The 17,240-nt window shown below is 42.3% G+C and overlaps 1 protein-coding gene across 1 annotated transcript; it reads left to right on the forward strand.

Annotated features, from left to right (window-relative positions):
- Nucleotides 1-210: 210 nt before the first annotated feature.
- ENC1 (ectodermal-neural cortex 1) lies at nucleotides 211-13,355 on the forward strand. The gene is made up of 3 exons (XM_017808348.1): nucleotides 211-295; nucleotides 4,909-6,721; nucleotides 10,242-13,355. The coding sequence occupies exon 2, from the start codon at nucleotides 4,921-4,923 to the stop codon at nucleotides 6,688-6,690; it is 1,770 nt and encodes a 589-aa protein (XP_017663837.1). The 5' UTR covers nucleotides 211-295; nucleotides 4,909-4,920; the 3' UTR covers nucleotides 6,691-6,721; nucleotides 10,242-13,355.
- The last annotated feature ends 3,885 nt before the right edge of the window (nucleotides 13,356-17,240 follow it).

Genomic DNA, 17,240 nt, shown 5'->3' on the forward strand with positions numbered 1-17,240 from the left:
CCGCCCCCAGCCCATATACCGCTTCTCCGCTCCGCCGCCGGGGCAGAGCTGCGGCCAGCTGTGCCAGCAGTAGCAGCAGCCCCTTCTTCCCTTCCTTCCGTCCCTCTTCCCTACCTCCCGCCCTCCTGTCGCGGCCCGCCTCCCGCCAGCGGCACCAGCTCCGCCCGGCGCTCCGCGGCTCCCGGCCCTGCCGCTTGCCCTCCGCGGCCCCGCCGAGCCGGCACAGCCACGCTCCCGTCCCATGCGCGGCGCTGCGCCGCCCAGGGACCTCCGCGCTCGCCCGGGAGCCGCCGCTGTAAGTGGTGCCCGCCGAGCGAGTGCAGCGCAGGGGAGGCGGGTGGGCAGCGCGGCGCCGCGGAGGGGCAGAACCAACGCGTGCTCGGAGCCGGCGCTGCCGCTGCGCTGCCGGCCGTGCTGCTCCGGCTGGAGCCGGGCTGCCCTGCCGGCCTCTGGCAGAGCCGGAGCCCGGCCCTCCTCCGCCCCGGCCGGAACGCCAGGCACCATCGCCCCGTCCGCAGGCAGCGGGGCACTGTGCAGCCGGTGGGTGGGCATCCGCGGGAGTTTCTGGTATGCGGCTGCCCTCGGAAAGTGTCGGGTCCTGTTGAGAAGGCTGGTAGCCTCCCCGGTGGGCTCCAGCTTCCTTCTTGAGTCCCCGGGAGATCCGGAGCATCCCTCAGCGGGCGTGAGGCAGGACAAGGGAATTAGCGAGCGCCTCGCTGCTCCCTGAGCTGACTGCGGCGCTGCTCTCCCTGCGCCGGCACAGAAACTTTTGCACGTGGTTATTGCTCTATAAAGGAAACTAAATGCGTTTTAACTTCTCGCACTGATTATTTTTTTTATCAGGTTGGGAAGAAACCCTGCAAGTTTCTTTTCAGAGACGGAGTGGTTTAGGCGTTCTGATGGAGCGAACTGGGGGGAATTTAGATTTGCCTTTCTTTGTCTGCATGTGGTGAGCTGTTGTGCATTCCTAGCAGAAGCAGCGTGTTCTGCTTTCTGTCTCGCTGCAGGTTCTAGGAAGCCACTGAGTCTGAAGACTTTCGGCAGGTCACGATTTGGCTCTGCAAAACTGATAGTATCGGTGAAGATTTAGCAATTGAAAGCGGTGTTAGTTACATCGAAGGGATGATTAGCAGATTTCCTCTCTTTCAGCAGTTTCACTGATTCTAAAGAGAAACCACTATGTAACTGTAGGGTTATATTAAAATGAGCCTGCATCAGGGAGGTGTCAGTAATTTGAAAATACTTAATTTTTCATTTGATTTAGGCTGCGACCTGCGTCCTGTAGAGCTCTTAAGTAGGACAAGGAGCTTGTTGTTTAGTCTTAAAGTAGTGTTTACTACTGGGCTGCTGTGACAAGTAGCCTGTTGAAGTGTAATTATAAATCAAAGTCTCGGTTCAACCTCTGTTCCTAGATAAAAATCTATATCTGTAATTTCCTGACCACTTCTTGTCTTTTACATACAAATATTATTATTTCTAAGGAAAAAAGTGCCTGAAGGGAATTGACTCATATTATTCAAGATGAACATTTGCTCACAAGGTAAATTACCTCTGCTGAAGTATTTGAGGCTTGCATAATTTCCAACACAAAACAGAGAAATTGGAGATGTCATTTATACGTTTTAATGTTCTTCTAAGATTCTGGACTGAGCTAATTGCCAGAAACTGCAGAAGGACATTTACAGAAACACTGCCTGTTAGTGAATGATGATAATCGCTTGTAAGGGCGTTTGTTTGACTAGTCCGTGTGTGAACTCATATCAGCACCACAGTGAAGGAAAAAGATATATATATAGATAGATATGTATCTTTGTTCTGTTTGGGGAAATATGTTAGCTTATCTTAAATGTGAATTGGAATACTTTGAATTCCTCCGAATAGATGACATTGTGATGATAAAGGCAGTCTTACAGAACAGTTCAAGACCAGCATATATGAAATCTGCAAGTGCTTCTCACTGAGAGACCAAGTCTTCTATTTTAGTGGGGTGAAATACTGAGTGCCTTATTCAGTAGCTGTTAGAGAGTGGTTCATATATATATTTTTAAATTATTTTTTTACAGCAGTATTTGTTTCTATGGTCGTGGGTGGGCTTGGGTAGCACACAGTGATCTGTTTCTCCCATGTGCATATGGTCTGTAGAACTCTGGGTTGGTGGTTTTTTTATGTTTACCTCTTTTTTGTTGTGGTTATGGGCTCATTCTGAATGGTGCTTAACAAGTGGTGCTCACAGGAGTACACAGCCTGGTGAAAGATCTGAATGCCTATATTTGCTGCTTCTGATGTGAACTTTACCTGCCCTATTTCTGAACCCTGTGTGCATGATGAAAGAAAGTTTTCAGTATACTCTGAATTCCCCCAATATGTGGGGGAAAGAAGACGACCTGTGTTTTCACTGAGATGCTGACATGCCTAGACTGTGGTGTCTACACATTCACTTAATTGGAATGGAGCGTGGGGGGCAATGAGCATCTTCAGATCCTGGTTTCTCTGTTGTCCCTGATCAGTGGGGTGTTTAGCTCCCATCCTGCTCCCTGGTGAGGAAACCTTGCAGGAGTAGGTCCTCAGTGTGAGGAAAACCCATCCAGAGAGATCCAGTGAATGCTTTGCATTGCATCATAATAGCATTTAAAAGAGTAAAGTGCCTGGAAAAGTTTCAAAAAGTTGACATTAAAAGGTTCACCTTCCTATCTGTGTCTTCAAAGTGTTTGTATACTAGTATTTCAGGCCATGACCCTTTCTGTAATCCTTCAGTGCCAGCAGATTTTAACCAGTATATAGTCAGTATCATATTTTTGGCTATAGATTAAGTGGGTAATATTAGTCTGAGATTGGTGCTCAGGATCCTTGAATGCCATCTAATTGTTTTGATTTTTTTTTTTTGCCAGAAAATACAATTGCATTAAAAGTAATTTAATTTTCCTAGTAAAAGGGTTTGTTTTATGAAGATATACCACCTGCCTTGGGTTGTTCTGTGCTTAGTGTTAGTGCATTTGATAGGTTCATCTAGGGAGCATTGGTAAAATGCCTTTCTAGACTTTTGCATGGTAGAATAAGACAGATACTCTGCCTTGTGGCTCTGATGTGTAGAATTCCTTTCTGTTATGGAGGATTTTGGATTGCTCACTCTTGCTTGTTCTTTTCAATCCCAGTTAAGTTTCATCAGACAAATTGTGTTTCAGATTAAAGGAGGTGGGCTATTGTAGTTTTACAGTAGGGGATATCTTTATTCCTTAATTTATGTTGGTTTTAGGGGCTTTTATTTTTGCTGTAACTGAAGGAAAAGGTGTATCACAAACTTGCTGTTCAATATGACGAATCAATTATTCTGCACATTAGCAGAGATAGCAAGGAGGATGGTATGGGCTATGCTACAGTTAATCTGCAGGTGTTATATGTTCCATATACACAGATTGCTTGTTCTGAAATGGAGTCTGCTGCCCAAATTAATCACATGTGGGTTTGATTTTATTGATGTTTCTGGTCATATGAATCTAGAAAAATATATGTATTAAAAATGCTATTTTTGACGCTTGTGAAGCTCTTGTATCATCTAAAAGCATGAAATGTGGGAATGGAATTTTACTATTTTGTGCTGCTTAAAGATGCTCAGGAATATAAAAATGTCGGTATGAGAGCAAAGTATATCCACATTAAAAACCTTCACAAGTGGCCCCAGGTCATGCTATGACTTTGGGCATTGCGTGCTTTCCAGGTAGACTTTTGCCCAGTTCTTTATTTGAAGGTGCAGTAAAAGGGGCATGCAAATATAATAGTAATTAGTCGAGTTTGGTTCTTGTCTCTCTCTGAGCTTTTTTTACAACTTGAAGAGAGAGGTGAGATTATTACAGTAGTGGTCACAGCCACAGCTTGCACTTTGGCTCTGTATGCTTCATCTCCTGTTATTTGCATTGTGACTTTTTGGCCACTAGCTTTACATTGCTGCCAGTATTCCTCCCTTTGGCTTGATTTTTAGTTAAATCTGGAAACTTGCTGCCGTAATCATACACAGACCTGCATATCATGACAGGTAACAGTAACGTTCACCTCTAAACAGGAACTGAACAGCGTTGTGTTTGTTACAAATAGAGCAGGATAGGATATGTCTGCTGTTTTATGCCTCCTCCAAACCTCAGAATGAACTAATGGCTTCTGTGCTGAGTACCTGACTCTCCAGGTGGTTTCAGAGGCAGCGTCTCAGTGACTTCAGCTGGTAGTCAAAACACGTTTTTCTGCTGACTCTGCCTATGAATATGCTGTATCACTATAGCAGGCAGCCACTGGCAGAGTTCAAGATGTAATATGTAAAATTTACTTGTCAAATTTTTTTATGATTATGCAAGTCTAAATTTATGATTGATATTAGGTTTTTCTTTTAGAGTTGGGTTGATTTTTTTTTTCCATTCTGTGCTGTTGCGTATGGAATCATTATACCAAAGGGAAGCTTCCTAATGGGATTAGTAGGTTTTTGTTCCCTTTGCAGCTTTTGACATTCCTTAGGTATTCTGTCTGGTAGCTCTTCCTGCTATGATTCAGTACAGGAGAATGTTGCAAGCATGTGCATGTGTATGTATGTAATGAATCAGCTGGTCTAGGTTGGGGAAGGGTGAGAAAATCAGTCCTCGTTCCTTTTCTTTCTCTGACTTGCTTACTATGAAAGTTGGAGATCAGGTTTCCCAAGATAAACCTGCTCTTAGGCAACAAATTTAGACTATGTCATTTATGAATCTCATCTTACAAAAAAATAAACACATGCCAAAGGTAGATGTAATTCTCTGTCCACTCAGCTATGAATTAAGGCTTTTTCTCCCCCATCTTATAGTGAATAATAGATACACTCTTTGATATGTAAAAGTAATGATGAATTTAACACTTATTTATCTTATGGTTTTTTTCCTTTCTTTGTAGGTCTGAAAGAAAATGTCAGTCAGCATGCATGAAAATCGCAAGTCCAGGGCCAGTACTGGCTCCATAAACATATACTTGTTCCACAAGTCATCCTATGCCGATAGTGTCCTTACTCACCTGAACCTTTTGCGCCAGCAGCGTCTCTTTACAGATGTACTTCTCCATGCTGGGAACAGATCATTCCCCTGCCACAGAGCAGTTCTAGCTGCTTGTAGCCGCTATTTTGAAGCAATGTTCAGCGGAGGACTGAAAGAGAGCCAGGACAGTGAAGTCAACTTTCATAATTCGATTCACCCAGAAGTCTTGGAGCTTCTTCTGGACTATGCATATTCCTCCAGGGTTATCATCAATGAGGAGAATGCAGAGTCACTGCTGGAGGCTGGTGACATGCTGGAGTTTCAGGACATTCGGGATGCTTGTGCAGAATTTCTGGAGAAAAACCTTCACCCCACCAACTGTCTTGGTATGCTGCTGCTGTCGGATGCTCACCAGTGTACCAAGCTGTATGAGCTCTCTTGGAGGATGTGCCTTAGCAACTTCCAGAGTATCAGTAAAAGTGAAGACTTCCTCCAACTGCCAAAAGATATGGTAGTGCAGCTCCTTTCCAGTGAAGAATTAGAAACTGAAGACGAAAGACTGGTATATGAATCAGCTATCAACTGGGTCAACTATGACCTGAGTAAGCGTCACTGTTACCTGCCAGAGCTATTGCAGACAGTGAGACTGGCCCTCTTGCCAGCCATATACCTTATGGAGAATGTGGCCATGGAAGAACTTATCACCAAGCAAAGGAAAAGCAAGGAGATTGTAGAAGAATCAATAAGATGCAAGTTAAAGATCTTACAGAATGATGGAGTGGTCACTAGCTTGTGTGCCAGACCCCGTAAAACAGGCCATTCACTTTTTCTTTTGGGTGGCCAAACCTTTATGTGTGACAAGCTGTATCTAGTGGATCAAAAGGCAAAGGAGATCATTCCAAAGGCTGACATACCAAGTCCACGGAAAGAGTTCAGTGCTTGTGCCATAGGCTGCAAAGTGTATATCACTGGGGGACGAGGATCAGAAAATGGAGTCTCCAAAGATGTGTGGGTGTATGACACCCTTCATGAGGAGTGGTCAAAGGCTGCTCCCATGCTGGTAGCTAGGTTTGGGCATGGCTCTGCTGAACTTAAGCACTGTTTGTACGTAGTAGGAGGACACACTGCAGCAACTGGTTGCCTTCCAGCTTCCCCTTCAGTATCCTTAAAGCAAGTAGAACAATATGACCCTGTGACCAACAAATGGACCATGGTTGCCCCACTGCGAGAGGGAGTAAGCAATGCAGCTGTAGTAAGTGCAAAGCTGAAGCTGTTTGCTTTTGGAGGTACCAGCGTTAGCCATGACAAGTTGCCCAAAGTTCAGTGCTATGATCAGTGTGAAAACAGATGGACAGTACCAGCCACCTGCCCCCAACCCTGGCGCTACACAGCTGCAGCTGTTCTGGGTAACCAAATTTTTATAATGGGTGGAGATACTGAATTCTCTGCATGCTCTGCTTACAAATTCAACAGTGAGGCATACCAATGGACTAAGGTGGGAGATGTGACAGCTAAGCGAATGAGCTGCCATGCAGTGGCATCTGGAAACAAATTGTATGTGGTTGGAGGCTACTTTGGCATTCAGAGGTGCAAAACATTGGACTGCTACGATCCCACGTTAGATGTATGGAACAGCATAACAACTGTGCCCTATTCACTAATTCCCACGGCATTTGTCAGCACGTGGAAGCACCTCCCCTCCTAATTGTGTATATGTTGCAATTACAGATTATCAGGTAAGAAACAGCACTTTTGAATTTCACTGTAATAATGCTTTTCACAAAGTTTTTCGGCAGCAGCTCAGAGAAGAGGTGGGTATGTTCAATCCAATTTTACAGCTGGAGCAACTAAGACATGTACATTCATGGGCCGTTGTAAGCCAGGCACCATGTCTGTGACAAAGCCAGATGCTGAAAGTAGTTTGCCACATATCTTGCACCCACTTTTTTCACGAGGCCTTTTCCTGCATGATTTAGATGTAAAAGACTGAGCAAAAATAACATTTTCAACTTGTGGGGAAATGCAGATAATCTTTTGGTAACTGACTTTGGCTGTGCTTTTAAATGCTGAATGCATGCTAAACAAAATTTCAGTACTTTTTTCCTCATGACAGGGGCTAAGTCACTCTGTACCTACCAACAGTACCCAAAAAAGATACTGTAAATACTAATCTGAAGCCTGATAGTGAATTCACTTAAATTTCCAGGCAGACAGGCTTTGGGGAAAGTTGCTGTTTTATGAGGTGTTTTACAGGCAGTTCAGGCCTAATTTTCCATCTCACCTGGGCAGCATGGTTGCATCTGCATGGACTAAGGTTGCAACTGTTCCATTGTTATCCTTTAAAATAGAGATTTTTTCAAAATACTTATGGTCATATATGTTGAACTAGATATAGTGTCAGGAAGACTTATAATTAATGCTGGCTGAAATAATTACCAGTCTATAGTGCACACTGTTCCCAAACAATTTAATTATACATAATGGGCCAAGCTCTTACCAGATGCAACTTCAGCATTGTATCTTCTCACAAGCAAGTCTGAATTTGGTCTTGCTTGGTTGGTTGTTATGCATTTCTTGTTTTTAGGAGGAGGGGAGAAAAATTTCAGATTTTAATTTGTGTGTTTTGCAACAAATCTGGCAGACTCCCATTTGTGTTGTGTTGCTTTTATCCCTCGCTCTTCCACCAAGGCTTTAGTACAAAATCAGTTACCACCAGTCAAACAAATATAGTGTGTGCTTGATCCTAAATAATCAATGCCCCGTGAATGGTAATTTCATTTTGGATTTGAACAGTGTATATTGTACTGATGAAGGCAGGCATGTTAGAAGGAAAAGGCAAATAAATACAGTTGCAGTAATTGAACAAGCTGCGCATATGCCTCTGTTTTACCTAAAAGTTCAGACTTACAGAGGTTCTTCAGAAGACAGGAAGAAGAGCTTGCTTATAAAGACTTCTCTAAGGTCTTCTGCTTGGGACAGATAATTGGGGTTTGGGTTTTTTTGGTGTTTTTTGCAGCATTAGACATTTGCCTGACTTACAGTAAATGCAAAACCTTGAAGTCTTTAAAGCAGTATATATAGAAGTATATACCAAGAAATGTAGGGTAGTCATGAAATTGCTTTCTCTGTGGTACACTGAAGATTCATCTTGGAGTTGTGTTTCACTTGACTGGGAGCTTTGACTGAGTAAAGAATACAAGGTTGGGCCCATGCAAAGCAGCAGCTCAGCTTGGAAATCTAGGGCTGTGTTGAGCCACCAGATGCTTTTGTCTCAAGTCGTTATTTGTCTTGAAAACACTACCCTCTCTTCTCTCCTCTCCAGTACTTGCTTTGCTTTTCCCAGACTTCTCTTGGGAAAGCAGGGCAAACCCTTGAGACTTACCAGGTCCTAGGTGCTGGCAGTAATTGCCCCCTGACAGCCAGCAAATGGGAGCCCTGATTTCTATGTGGCAGCTTCCTCCCTTGCTGGGAATAATGTCTGGATGTCTTCAGTTACTTTGTATTATTACTGATTTTATGCAGTTCTCAGTGTTATCAGAGAAGCAGTATTGAATGCCTGGACTCAGGTCTGTGCCAAGAAAAATATTGACTTACTCTTCTGAGACTGACTTAATTGTTCTGAAGTTTACAGTACATGAGAGGGAGTGTTTTATTTTGAAAAAGAGTTCTTAGGATATAACGGTGCAAAAAGATTTCCTTTACTCTGCAGTACCTTGTTAAAAGCCATTATTTTAGCTTCACTAACACACAAGATAACTGCCTTAACTAGCACAGGAGATAACTGTCCCAATTTAGCCAATGACTGAAATCTCTCCAATGCTGTGTGCTCATCCACCAAGTAGGTTGTTTTTTTTCCTACTGACTCCTGCTGCTTTGTCAGTGGGTGGGAGGGACAAAAAGGAAATTACTACTGATTACTTTCTGTTTTCATGGTGCTGTGTGGCCCCAATCTGACAGCTTTTAGGAAGACTTCAGTGTACTTTGTCTAGTTCCTCAATCTTGGGAGTTTTGAGTAGGTTTTTTTTCCCCTCTGTTTTGGAATTGTTTATAATATTTTAAAGTTCATTTTAGGACAAGGAACACTGTTTTGAGTTCAGTATTGATAGTCTGTTTCAGTGGGAAGAGTTGCATGCTATGCTGAAGAATTTCTAGAAAAGACTAATCAGTGCTAAGTGTGGAGACCTTTTTTAGACGTAAAAAATAGCCCACAGTTGCAAAAACGCTGGATGCTCTGGGCTGTTATGTAGGCTGTGTTATTTCCTGTGAGTGTGCTCTGTTGTTCTTAGACATCAGAGCCTGAGAGAGATGTGGTGTGTTCAAAGGATCTGTGAGTGCACTGGAGCTCATTTCCATTGTAATGAAGTAGGATTTGCCCCCTAAAATTCTAGCAGTGCTATCAGAAATTACTGTGATGTACTGATGATGGTTTAGAAGCTGGCATTTCAATACAGCTTCACAGTGAAAAAGCAAAACACAGTCTCAGCATCCAAAGGCTGAATTTCTCATTGAATAATCAAGTTTATAAAGTACTCTAGGATCGGCTTATTGATGCATGGTGCATTTCTATGTAAAAAGAAATGAGGCAGAATTCTGCTCTAATGAATAGTAGATACATTTTAAGTAAGGGAATTGTATGGCCCTTTCTATGTTGTGAATAAATTCAGTTCAGAATTTGTTAAGGTGAATGGAGGTATTGGGGTGAGATATCTTCACCTTCCCTTCTGCTTTACTCCAACCAGGTTTGTTTTGGCCCAGAGATAGAAAAAAACCTGTTTGCACTACATACTCATGTTGATATTGTAGAAGAGAAGTTTGAAAACATTATGTTTGCTTAAAACAAATCCAGAAACTTTTAAGATTTTGGGAGAACATAAAAATGTTGGAATGTGTAGAATGCGGAGCCCATCGTATTGAACTGTATTTAGCCAGTTTGATTTAGGTTTCAAATGTCTGATTTTATACCCAAAGAATAAAACAGTCTTCCTGGGGTCAATAGAATGGTTTGCAGAGTAAGGCTAGTAGAATAATAAAGTCCGAATCTGACCCTAAAGAATTATGTTCTTGACCAGTAGTTGGGTATTGCAAAGGAACATTGAGGTTGGGGGTGGGCAGGGAAGCCCATCAACTGGATTGTATCCTAAGCCTCACTTTTAGATTTTCTTTGACATATAACAAAAACTTTGTTGTACATTGTTGGAGCAAAAGCCTTTAAGTAATTTCTCTCTTCTTTCCCCCCACCTCTTCCCATGCTTTTAGTTTGCTTCTTTATTTGGAGAAGAAAACTGGAACCTCAGATCTGGAGAAGTGGTTTTAATGAAGAATCATTTGGCATCTCTTGCATTTGAAGAAAATCCTCTGCACCTTGTAAAGTATACAACCTAGACATGAAGGAATGGGAGAAGAAACCCACCTGTCTTCAGTGCTTCAACACATGGTTTAAATATGAATGGACAAACCTGTGCTCTGATCCTTGTGTTAGTAATTGTGGATTAATGCCAATATTAATCAGTCCTTCAAAGGCAAAAAAGAAGAGACAGAACATCTCTGAGCTGTGCATCACGCAGCACTCAATTTCCACGGACTCTACTGTTTTTATGTGAAATTTGAAATGGTCATCACCTCTCCTTGTGGTGGTTTGAAGTGCCAGCTGCAGGGGAAGCAGGCCAGGTCTGAAACAGAGTGATGCTGCTGTGAATGAAGATATAGCAGTATTGCTGCTGAACTCTGCTGACTGGAGAGTGCTTGTCTGTGGGCAGTGCCTACAGCATCTTCTAGACCCTGTGTTGCATTGTCCTGTGTGCAGTAAGTGACCTGCTCTGTAAGGAACAGTCCAATGGTGAAATGTTTTTGCAACAGTGGGGAACAAAAGTTACATCCCTCCGATACTCCTTGTTCCCGTTCCTCCTTGTATTTATGAGTAGTTCAAACTGTCTTATTCCTATTATGTTACTTGTAGATATAGTTATTTATTGTTCAGTGCTTGCATGCTGAAACAATGCCTGCAATTGTCTTCGTGTTGCAAGGGCTTGTGTGAATTGTACGTTTTGCACATATTGTGATTGCTGACTTGCGCTACTGCACGAAGGAAGAAAACTGTTGGGTAACAGTTGGAGGTGGGAGGAAGGAGTGGCTTCCCAGTTGGAAATGGAAGGATTAAAAGACAGGATCTTGAATTACGCATGTAGTAAGGGAAGAAGCCATGGAAGTCACTTTCTCAGGCCACCAGCTCCCCAGGTTGCATGTGGTGTGTCTTGTAGATGGTGTCCTTGCAACATTTCATTTGTTGGTCATGCCTTTCAATTTCTAATCTGGGAACAGCCAAAGTCTCTTGCAACTCTCTCTTTGTGCAGCTTCCCGATTGCAACGCAAATACTGTGGAAGAGTTTCTGGATACCAAGCCCAGATGAAGTCATTGTCCAAACTTATTTATTTATTTATTGGGTTGGAGAAGGGTTACCTACAATATAGTCACATTGTCCTGAAGGAGTGGAGAATGGTGATTCAAGAATAAAAACAAAAAAACCTCAAGATAGGTTAGTGATGAAGTCTTAAAAAAAAGAAGAAAGAGCAGCAATTTTGCACTCACTGAATTGCCTCATCCATCTGGATTTCAGATGATCATCTGAGTGGCCAGATGTCAAAGACGCAAGTGCTCTAGAAAAATTCTTATGGGGATAGAAGATGAATTTCAAACCTCTTAATCTTAAAAAAAAAAAAAAAGGCCCTCAAACTCTGCTGCTTTTTATTTTCCTTATCCTGGTGTGTCATTAGTCACTTAGTTGCTCAGAAGTGTCAGATGCAATCCTGAGAAACCAAACTCTGATTTTTAAATAAAATTGTTTCTTATCATTCTGGTCTTTAGACAGAGATGAAGCTACTCTTTTTCTTTGGAATTTCAGAAGCTTCTGTTTCACAGGCACTTTCTTTGCCAGATCCTCTAATGAAGCATGTATTGTATTGTGTTTTTTTTTCTTGAATGTTTTTGAAGCCTAACTTAACTGGCACATTCAGTAACATGGTTGGTGTGTGCTGTGGTATAAGTAAACAGCTGCATGCGTGCATGCAAAACAAAAATAGTCACACTGGTGATGCTTGCCTTTCTCTCTGTGACAGTGATGTTGCTGTGTTTGTGAAAGCTTTGTCATCTGAAACTGTTTACATTGGTCACTGGAAGTTTCTCTGTGTTGCCTTGCATTTGATTTGCTGTTTGGAGTAGACTTATGTTTCAGAAATAAAGTATTTGGAGTTCTGTGAATGCTGACAGAACATTGATTAGTTAGTGAAGGCATTAGCAGATTTTAAAAAAGGTGAGGTCCAGCTAGATGTGATAAAATTCTAGTTCTGCTGGTTAGACTGATTCCTTGAGATGATAGATTAAAAAAGTGTTTAAACCCACAACCTCTCCACCCCCCTTAGATGGCCTTTAAGCAATAGGAAAACATCTTAGATAGGGTAGGATTCCTTTCTATATCCCTGTACTTGCACAGGTTGCCATGTTGAAGCAAACAGCCTTGAATTTTTGTTGCCTTTCATCTTGTGGATCACTGTCAGGAGTGTGAAGGGAGCCATAAAATCAGACTTCCTGTGCTTTGCATGTCCTCTCCCCAGGCACTAGCAGCTACATGAGGTACAAGGAAGTAAAGAACCAGGTCCCCAGGGGCCTCCTTGTTTGAATAAGGGCATATAGCTTTGAGACCTGTGTTCTCTGTCAAGCTGATTAGAGTCCAGAGGTGAAGCTGCCCTTCATCTATCTATTTAGCTTATGAAATGTGTTTTGTAGTGCCATGGAACTTCCAAAAGTGGGATGAATTTTCTGCAGCTGTTTCCAAAGTTGTGGTCTGCTTTCAAGTCCTCAATTAATTCCTGTGTGTAGGCTGAAGGAAGCTGAAGTCGGGGTGGGCCTCCGGCTCTGCGGGGAATACACTAGGCTCTTGCTCTTTGAATTGATGTGGGAATCCTGGCTAACTGCTTGACCATTCCAGTCCTGTAAAACACCACACACTTGGAAGCAAATGCAGGTCACAGGGGAGCGCACACAAAACCCCTGGCATAAGATGGGAAGGTTCCTCTTATTTTGCAGGCTGGTTGCTATAGAAACATTTAACAAAGGACAGCCTTCCTCTTCTGGTATAATTATGCAGCCCCTTTTCTATACGTCTGACACTTGTCGGAATAAGAGTAATTAGAACAGAATAATGTTCCCATTCCTGGCCATTGAAGATGTGGTTCATGTGCTAAAAGAAAACCATGCAAGTGAAGAAATAAAATTGTCTATGTTGTTTGCTACTATATCTTAAGATTTTGTACAACTCACGTTTTTTTCACAATGTGAAACTGAAGGTCAATAAATTATTAGAGATTTCCTCTCCATAGAATGTTTATTTCAAGTGTTGTCTCTTTCTCCCTTCCTTTCTCACCCCTAAATGCTCTGAATCCCTTATAATGTCCTTTTTATGTCCTCTTAAGAAAAGCACATCGACAACATGCAATTAAATGGTTTGGTTTAAGCTTCTGCTTCAGTTGTGCTTTCCTTCCCTTTGTTCTGTCCTGCTGCTGTTACTATGATCTTTATCTCAAAGTTCAGCAGTTAAAACTCTGAGAGCCTCAAAACGTTTAAGAACAGGAAATGCAAGTTTGTTGGTGCTTGCAATACAGTTTAGTTAGTGCCTGATACCACTTGGAAGCTGAATTAGGCATCTTGAATCCTTCCTAATTATTCTTAAGGTAGAAAATGCTGGCTGTGTATAAGACGTTCCAGTTGTTCTGTATAATGCACACATACAGCCAAACTCTTTGAACTTTTCATCTTATGTTTTTATGCAGGGTGGTGGGGCTTTTTTTGTGTGTGTGTTTCTGTGTGTGTTTTTGTTTTGTTTGTTTTTAATCCTACTGATTTTTTACATTGAATTAGCACATGTCTGACCTTAAGGCATTGCTGAACACGTTGTCCAGATATAAAATAACGTCATGCAGGGGCATTTATGCAGACATCCTGGAGGTTCAGTTCTTCTCCGATCTGCTGAGTACTGACCTGCTGTCCTGCCTAGAAGAGGATTTTCCTCAAGTGTGCATCTGTTGCTTTGGGGCAAAGGAACAGGGCCTTTCTTCCTTGCTTGTGTTGTTTCTCTACCTACCATCTCATCCCATTGCCTCTACAGCTCTGAAAGTGGAAGTAAAGGAGAAAGGGGTGTCCACAGGTCATCCTCAGTGATCTGAGGATGCTGATGCTTCGGTTGCCATTACCAGCCTGTACAACATGACTTGTGTAATGGAGCATCTGAATTCCTGACCCTGGAAATGACATTGTAGTGCTTGTTTAACGGAGAGAGAAGCGCAAGGTGGTAGCAGGAAATAGTGCTTTCTACAAGAATTAAATTTTCTGACATCTAATCTTGAATCTAATCTATTAAAATTCCTTCAGCTGCCCCCTGAAAATCACAGGTTTCTTTATGGTGTTTATTTGCCCAAAGGAATTAGGGCAGTAAGTGACTTTCAGGCCTTGGCACTGCTTGGATGACTTGTATTTGAGATGTTTGCCACCAGTTTTGTCTGGGAGGGAGGGGCACTTAGAGAATCTCTAAATATGAAGGATTATGGAAGAAATCAGCCTTCCCCTGTAGGAAGGTTAAATCAGTTTCGTTGCTTATTACAAGCTCTTTTCTAGACAGTAATCTGGGTTGGATTTTTGATTTGGATTTCACCAGGGCCTGGGATGCTTACAGCAGTACTGGGCATGAACAAACTGCTCCAGAGTGACTCACTAGTGGCATTTTAGGGCACTGGGTTACTTTTTCTGTCTGGTCATGGATTCAAACACGTTTGCTTGGAAGTCTTTGAAGTCTTCTCATATGAAGACCTGATATTTATGGTAAGAATGTAAAAAGGATAAGTAAATTAGATTTAAAACAACTGATAATCTGAAAAATGCATCTGCAAGGCATTGGCTCTATTCATGGTAAGTATAAAAACTAAATGCCTTGAATGATTAGAAAGGAATCAGTTCATTAAGCACTGAGTATGGCTTCATCAAGCATACTGGGGTGATCAGTCTTGACCTAGGAATGTCTCAAAGGGTCTGTCTATGCTAGGAAATTGAACATGCCCAGAAACAGTCTCTGGCAGGGAGGCCAGCTGGCATGAAACAACCCTGGTCTCTTTGAGCAGCCCCTTGTCATGACAAGACAGGGTGGATGCATGCAAGCTGCTTGGGGTGGCTTCTGGAGTGCTCTGGCCCTTGAATTCTGCCCAGGAACACTCCAGAGGAGCTCAAGTTTGCATGGGCCAAAACCATGTTAGGGCTGCTCAAATGATTTAGCAAAACTGACAGTCTGTTCTGTGCCTGGGAACACTCCTGAGTGCAGTTTGATATATTTGCCATTGTTCCAGCTGGGACATGAGTAACACTGTGTTTAGGTCCTTGATAACTGGGGGGATGTCTGACCCAGCATCAATCACCTAAATAATGTGAAGATGGAGGAAGAAATTCTGTCTCTGAGTAACCTGGACATTGGTAAGTGGGAAAGATGGGTCCCAAAGAGGTGGAGTCATACTGCTGCTTCAGATGCAATGGCATGAAGCTTTGGAAGCGTGGAGAGAAAAGGGCAGGAGTGTCCACAGTTAAGTGAACAGTGTTTGGTGTTCCTGAAGACAGGAGGTGGCAGCGTCCTGTGGGCTTTGCAGCAGCTGCATCGTGTCTTCTGGTTTCAAAAAAAGAAGACGGAGCAGGGCTCTGTCAGAGACACAGCACAAGTATGCACACGGGAATGCTTATGTGTGCTCATAACCCTGGTTGGCAAACACTGAATGAGACAAGTCACTTTTGTTATAAAGGATCACTAGTCCCTAGCTTTACCAGCATGGCCTCACTTTTGGCCCTTACACCTCTTTCACGTGCATAATTTACTCTGTTCCACAGCATGAAAGGCTGTGATTGAAATGGTAATCTGGTCTATCATCTGCATGCATGTATGCTCATAAACCATACAGAAACATAAATATCATAGGAAAATTATGTTTATTCAAATTTTTACATTTATGTGTATGTGTGGCATGAAGCCAAGTACAAACTCCATCGGTGGTAACACACGCACATAAACAACGGGACCATCTGTCCTCTATGTGACTTTAATTACGGTCTGTGAATTTTAAAGTGTCACTATTTGTTAGAAACTGTACATTGAAATATAAGAATTGCCCTTAAAACAAAAAACTGTACATAAGATGTGAATTAAAATGAGTGGTTAAATATATTAAAAATCTCTTTTGTAATCATGTGTAGGCAATGCTGGCCTGACATTACTCTGACAGTCTCAGGAAACCAAACTAGACAATGTGTCCTTTTCTTGTGTGTGTGTGTGTCTAGTTACCCTAGAAACCATAATCTTTATCTCTGAAGCAATGGGAAGCTGTGAAGCAGGCAAAGCCACAGGAGTTTCTGCCAGGACCCCTCCTAATCCTTCTCTTATGTTATCAGACATTTAGTAAATTACTTAACGCTTGGTATTAGATGAAGTTCAGTAGATATTTTGTAATCACTCTGGAATTTGTGGGTCATAGTCTGTGCTCTGATTCAGAGGTAAAGTTTATGGTTGACTGTGTTACTTAATTGCAATTATATAGTTATATGAGCCAGAGTCACAAATACAAACTAAGACTTTACAAACCTGCAGCTCTTTCCTGGAGATTTCAACATGCCTTGTCACATTTCATCCCAACAACAGGTTCATTAGGGAGCAAAAATATTTAGTCCCAGCCTCAATCTAGGAAGCTGGGACATGGAGGATTTGTTGAAGGATGCAACAGGAGTCCCAGCAGAGCCTTCTCAGGTCCCCCAACACTTTCTCCTGGAGGCACTGCTCACACTAAGCCAGTCAACAAGATGTCAGGCTGCTTTGTGAGACTGGCTGTGAAAACTTGTTGTCTCATTCATTTTGTTAATTGGCTTGAGAATGGGTTAAACTATTTACAGAGATATTGTCTCCCTAGACTAACAGAACTAGGTCTAAAAGATGTGGGAAGGACTTGCCTAAGGTAAACACAAGGAAATTGGCTTTTTACATAGCAGTGAGGGACAATAAGTATTTAGGCAATTGGTTACTCTTTAGCTAAAGAGTGCTGATAGGAAGCAGACAGATTTAGGGAACTGCTGGTAGCGGAGTATTTACACAGATTCAAAATGCTTTCCTGCTCCTTGGCATCCCTCCCAGTATGGAGAGGTACTGAACAAAGGAAAGATGCATATTGGATTTTTTTATC

Source organism: Lepidothrix coronata, unplaced genomic scaffold (assembly GCF_001604755.1).
Source record: "Lepidothrix coronata isolate B3197 unplaced genomic scaffold, Lepidothrix_coronata-1.0 Scaffold22, whole genome shotgun sequence".
NCBI lineage: Eukaryota > Metazoa > Chordata > Aves > Passeriformes > Pipridae > Lepidothrix > Lepidothrix coronata.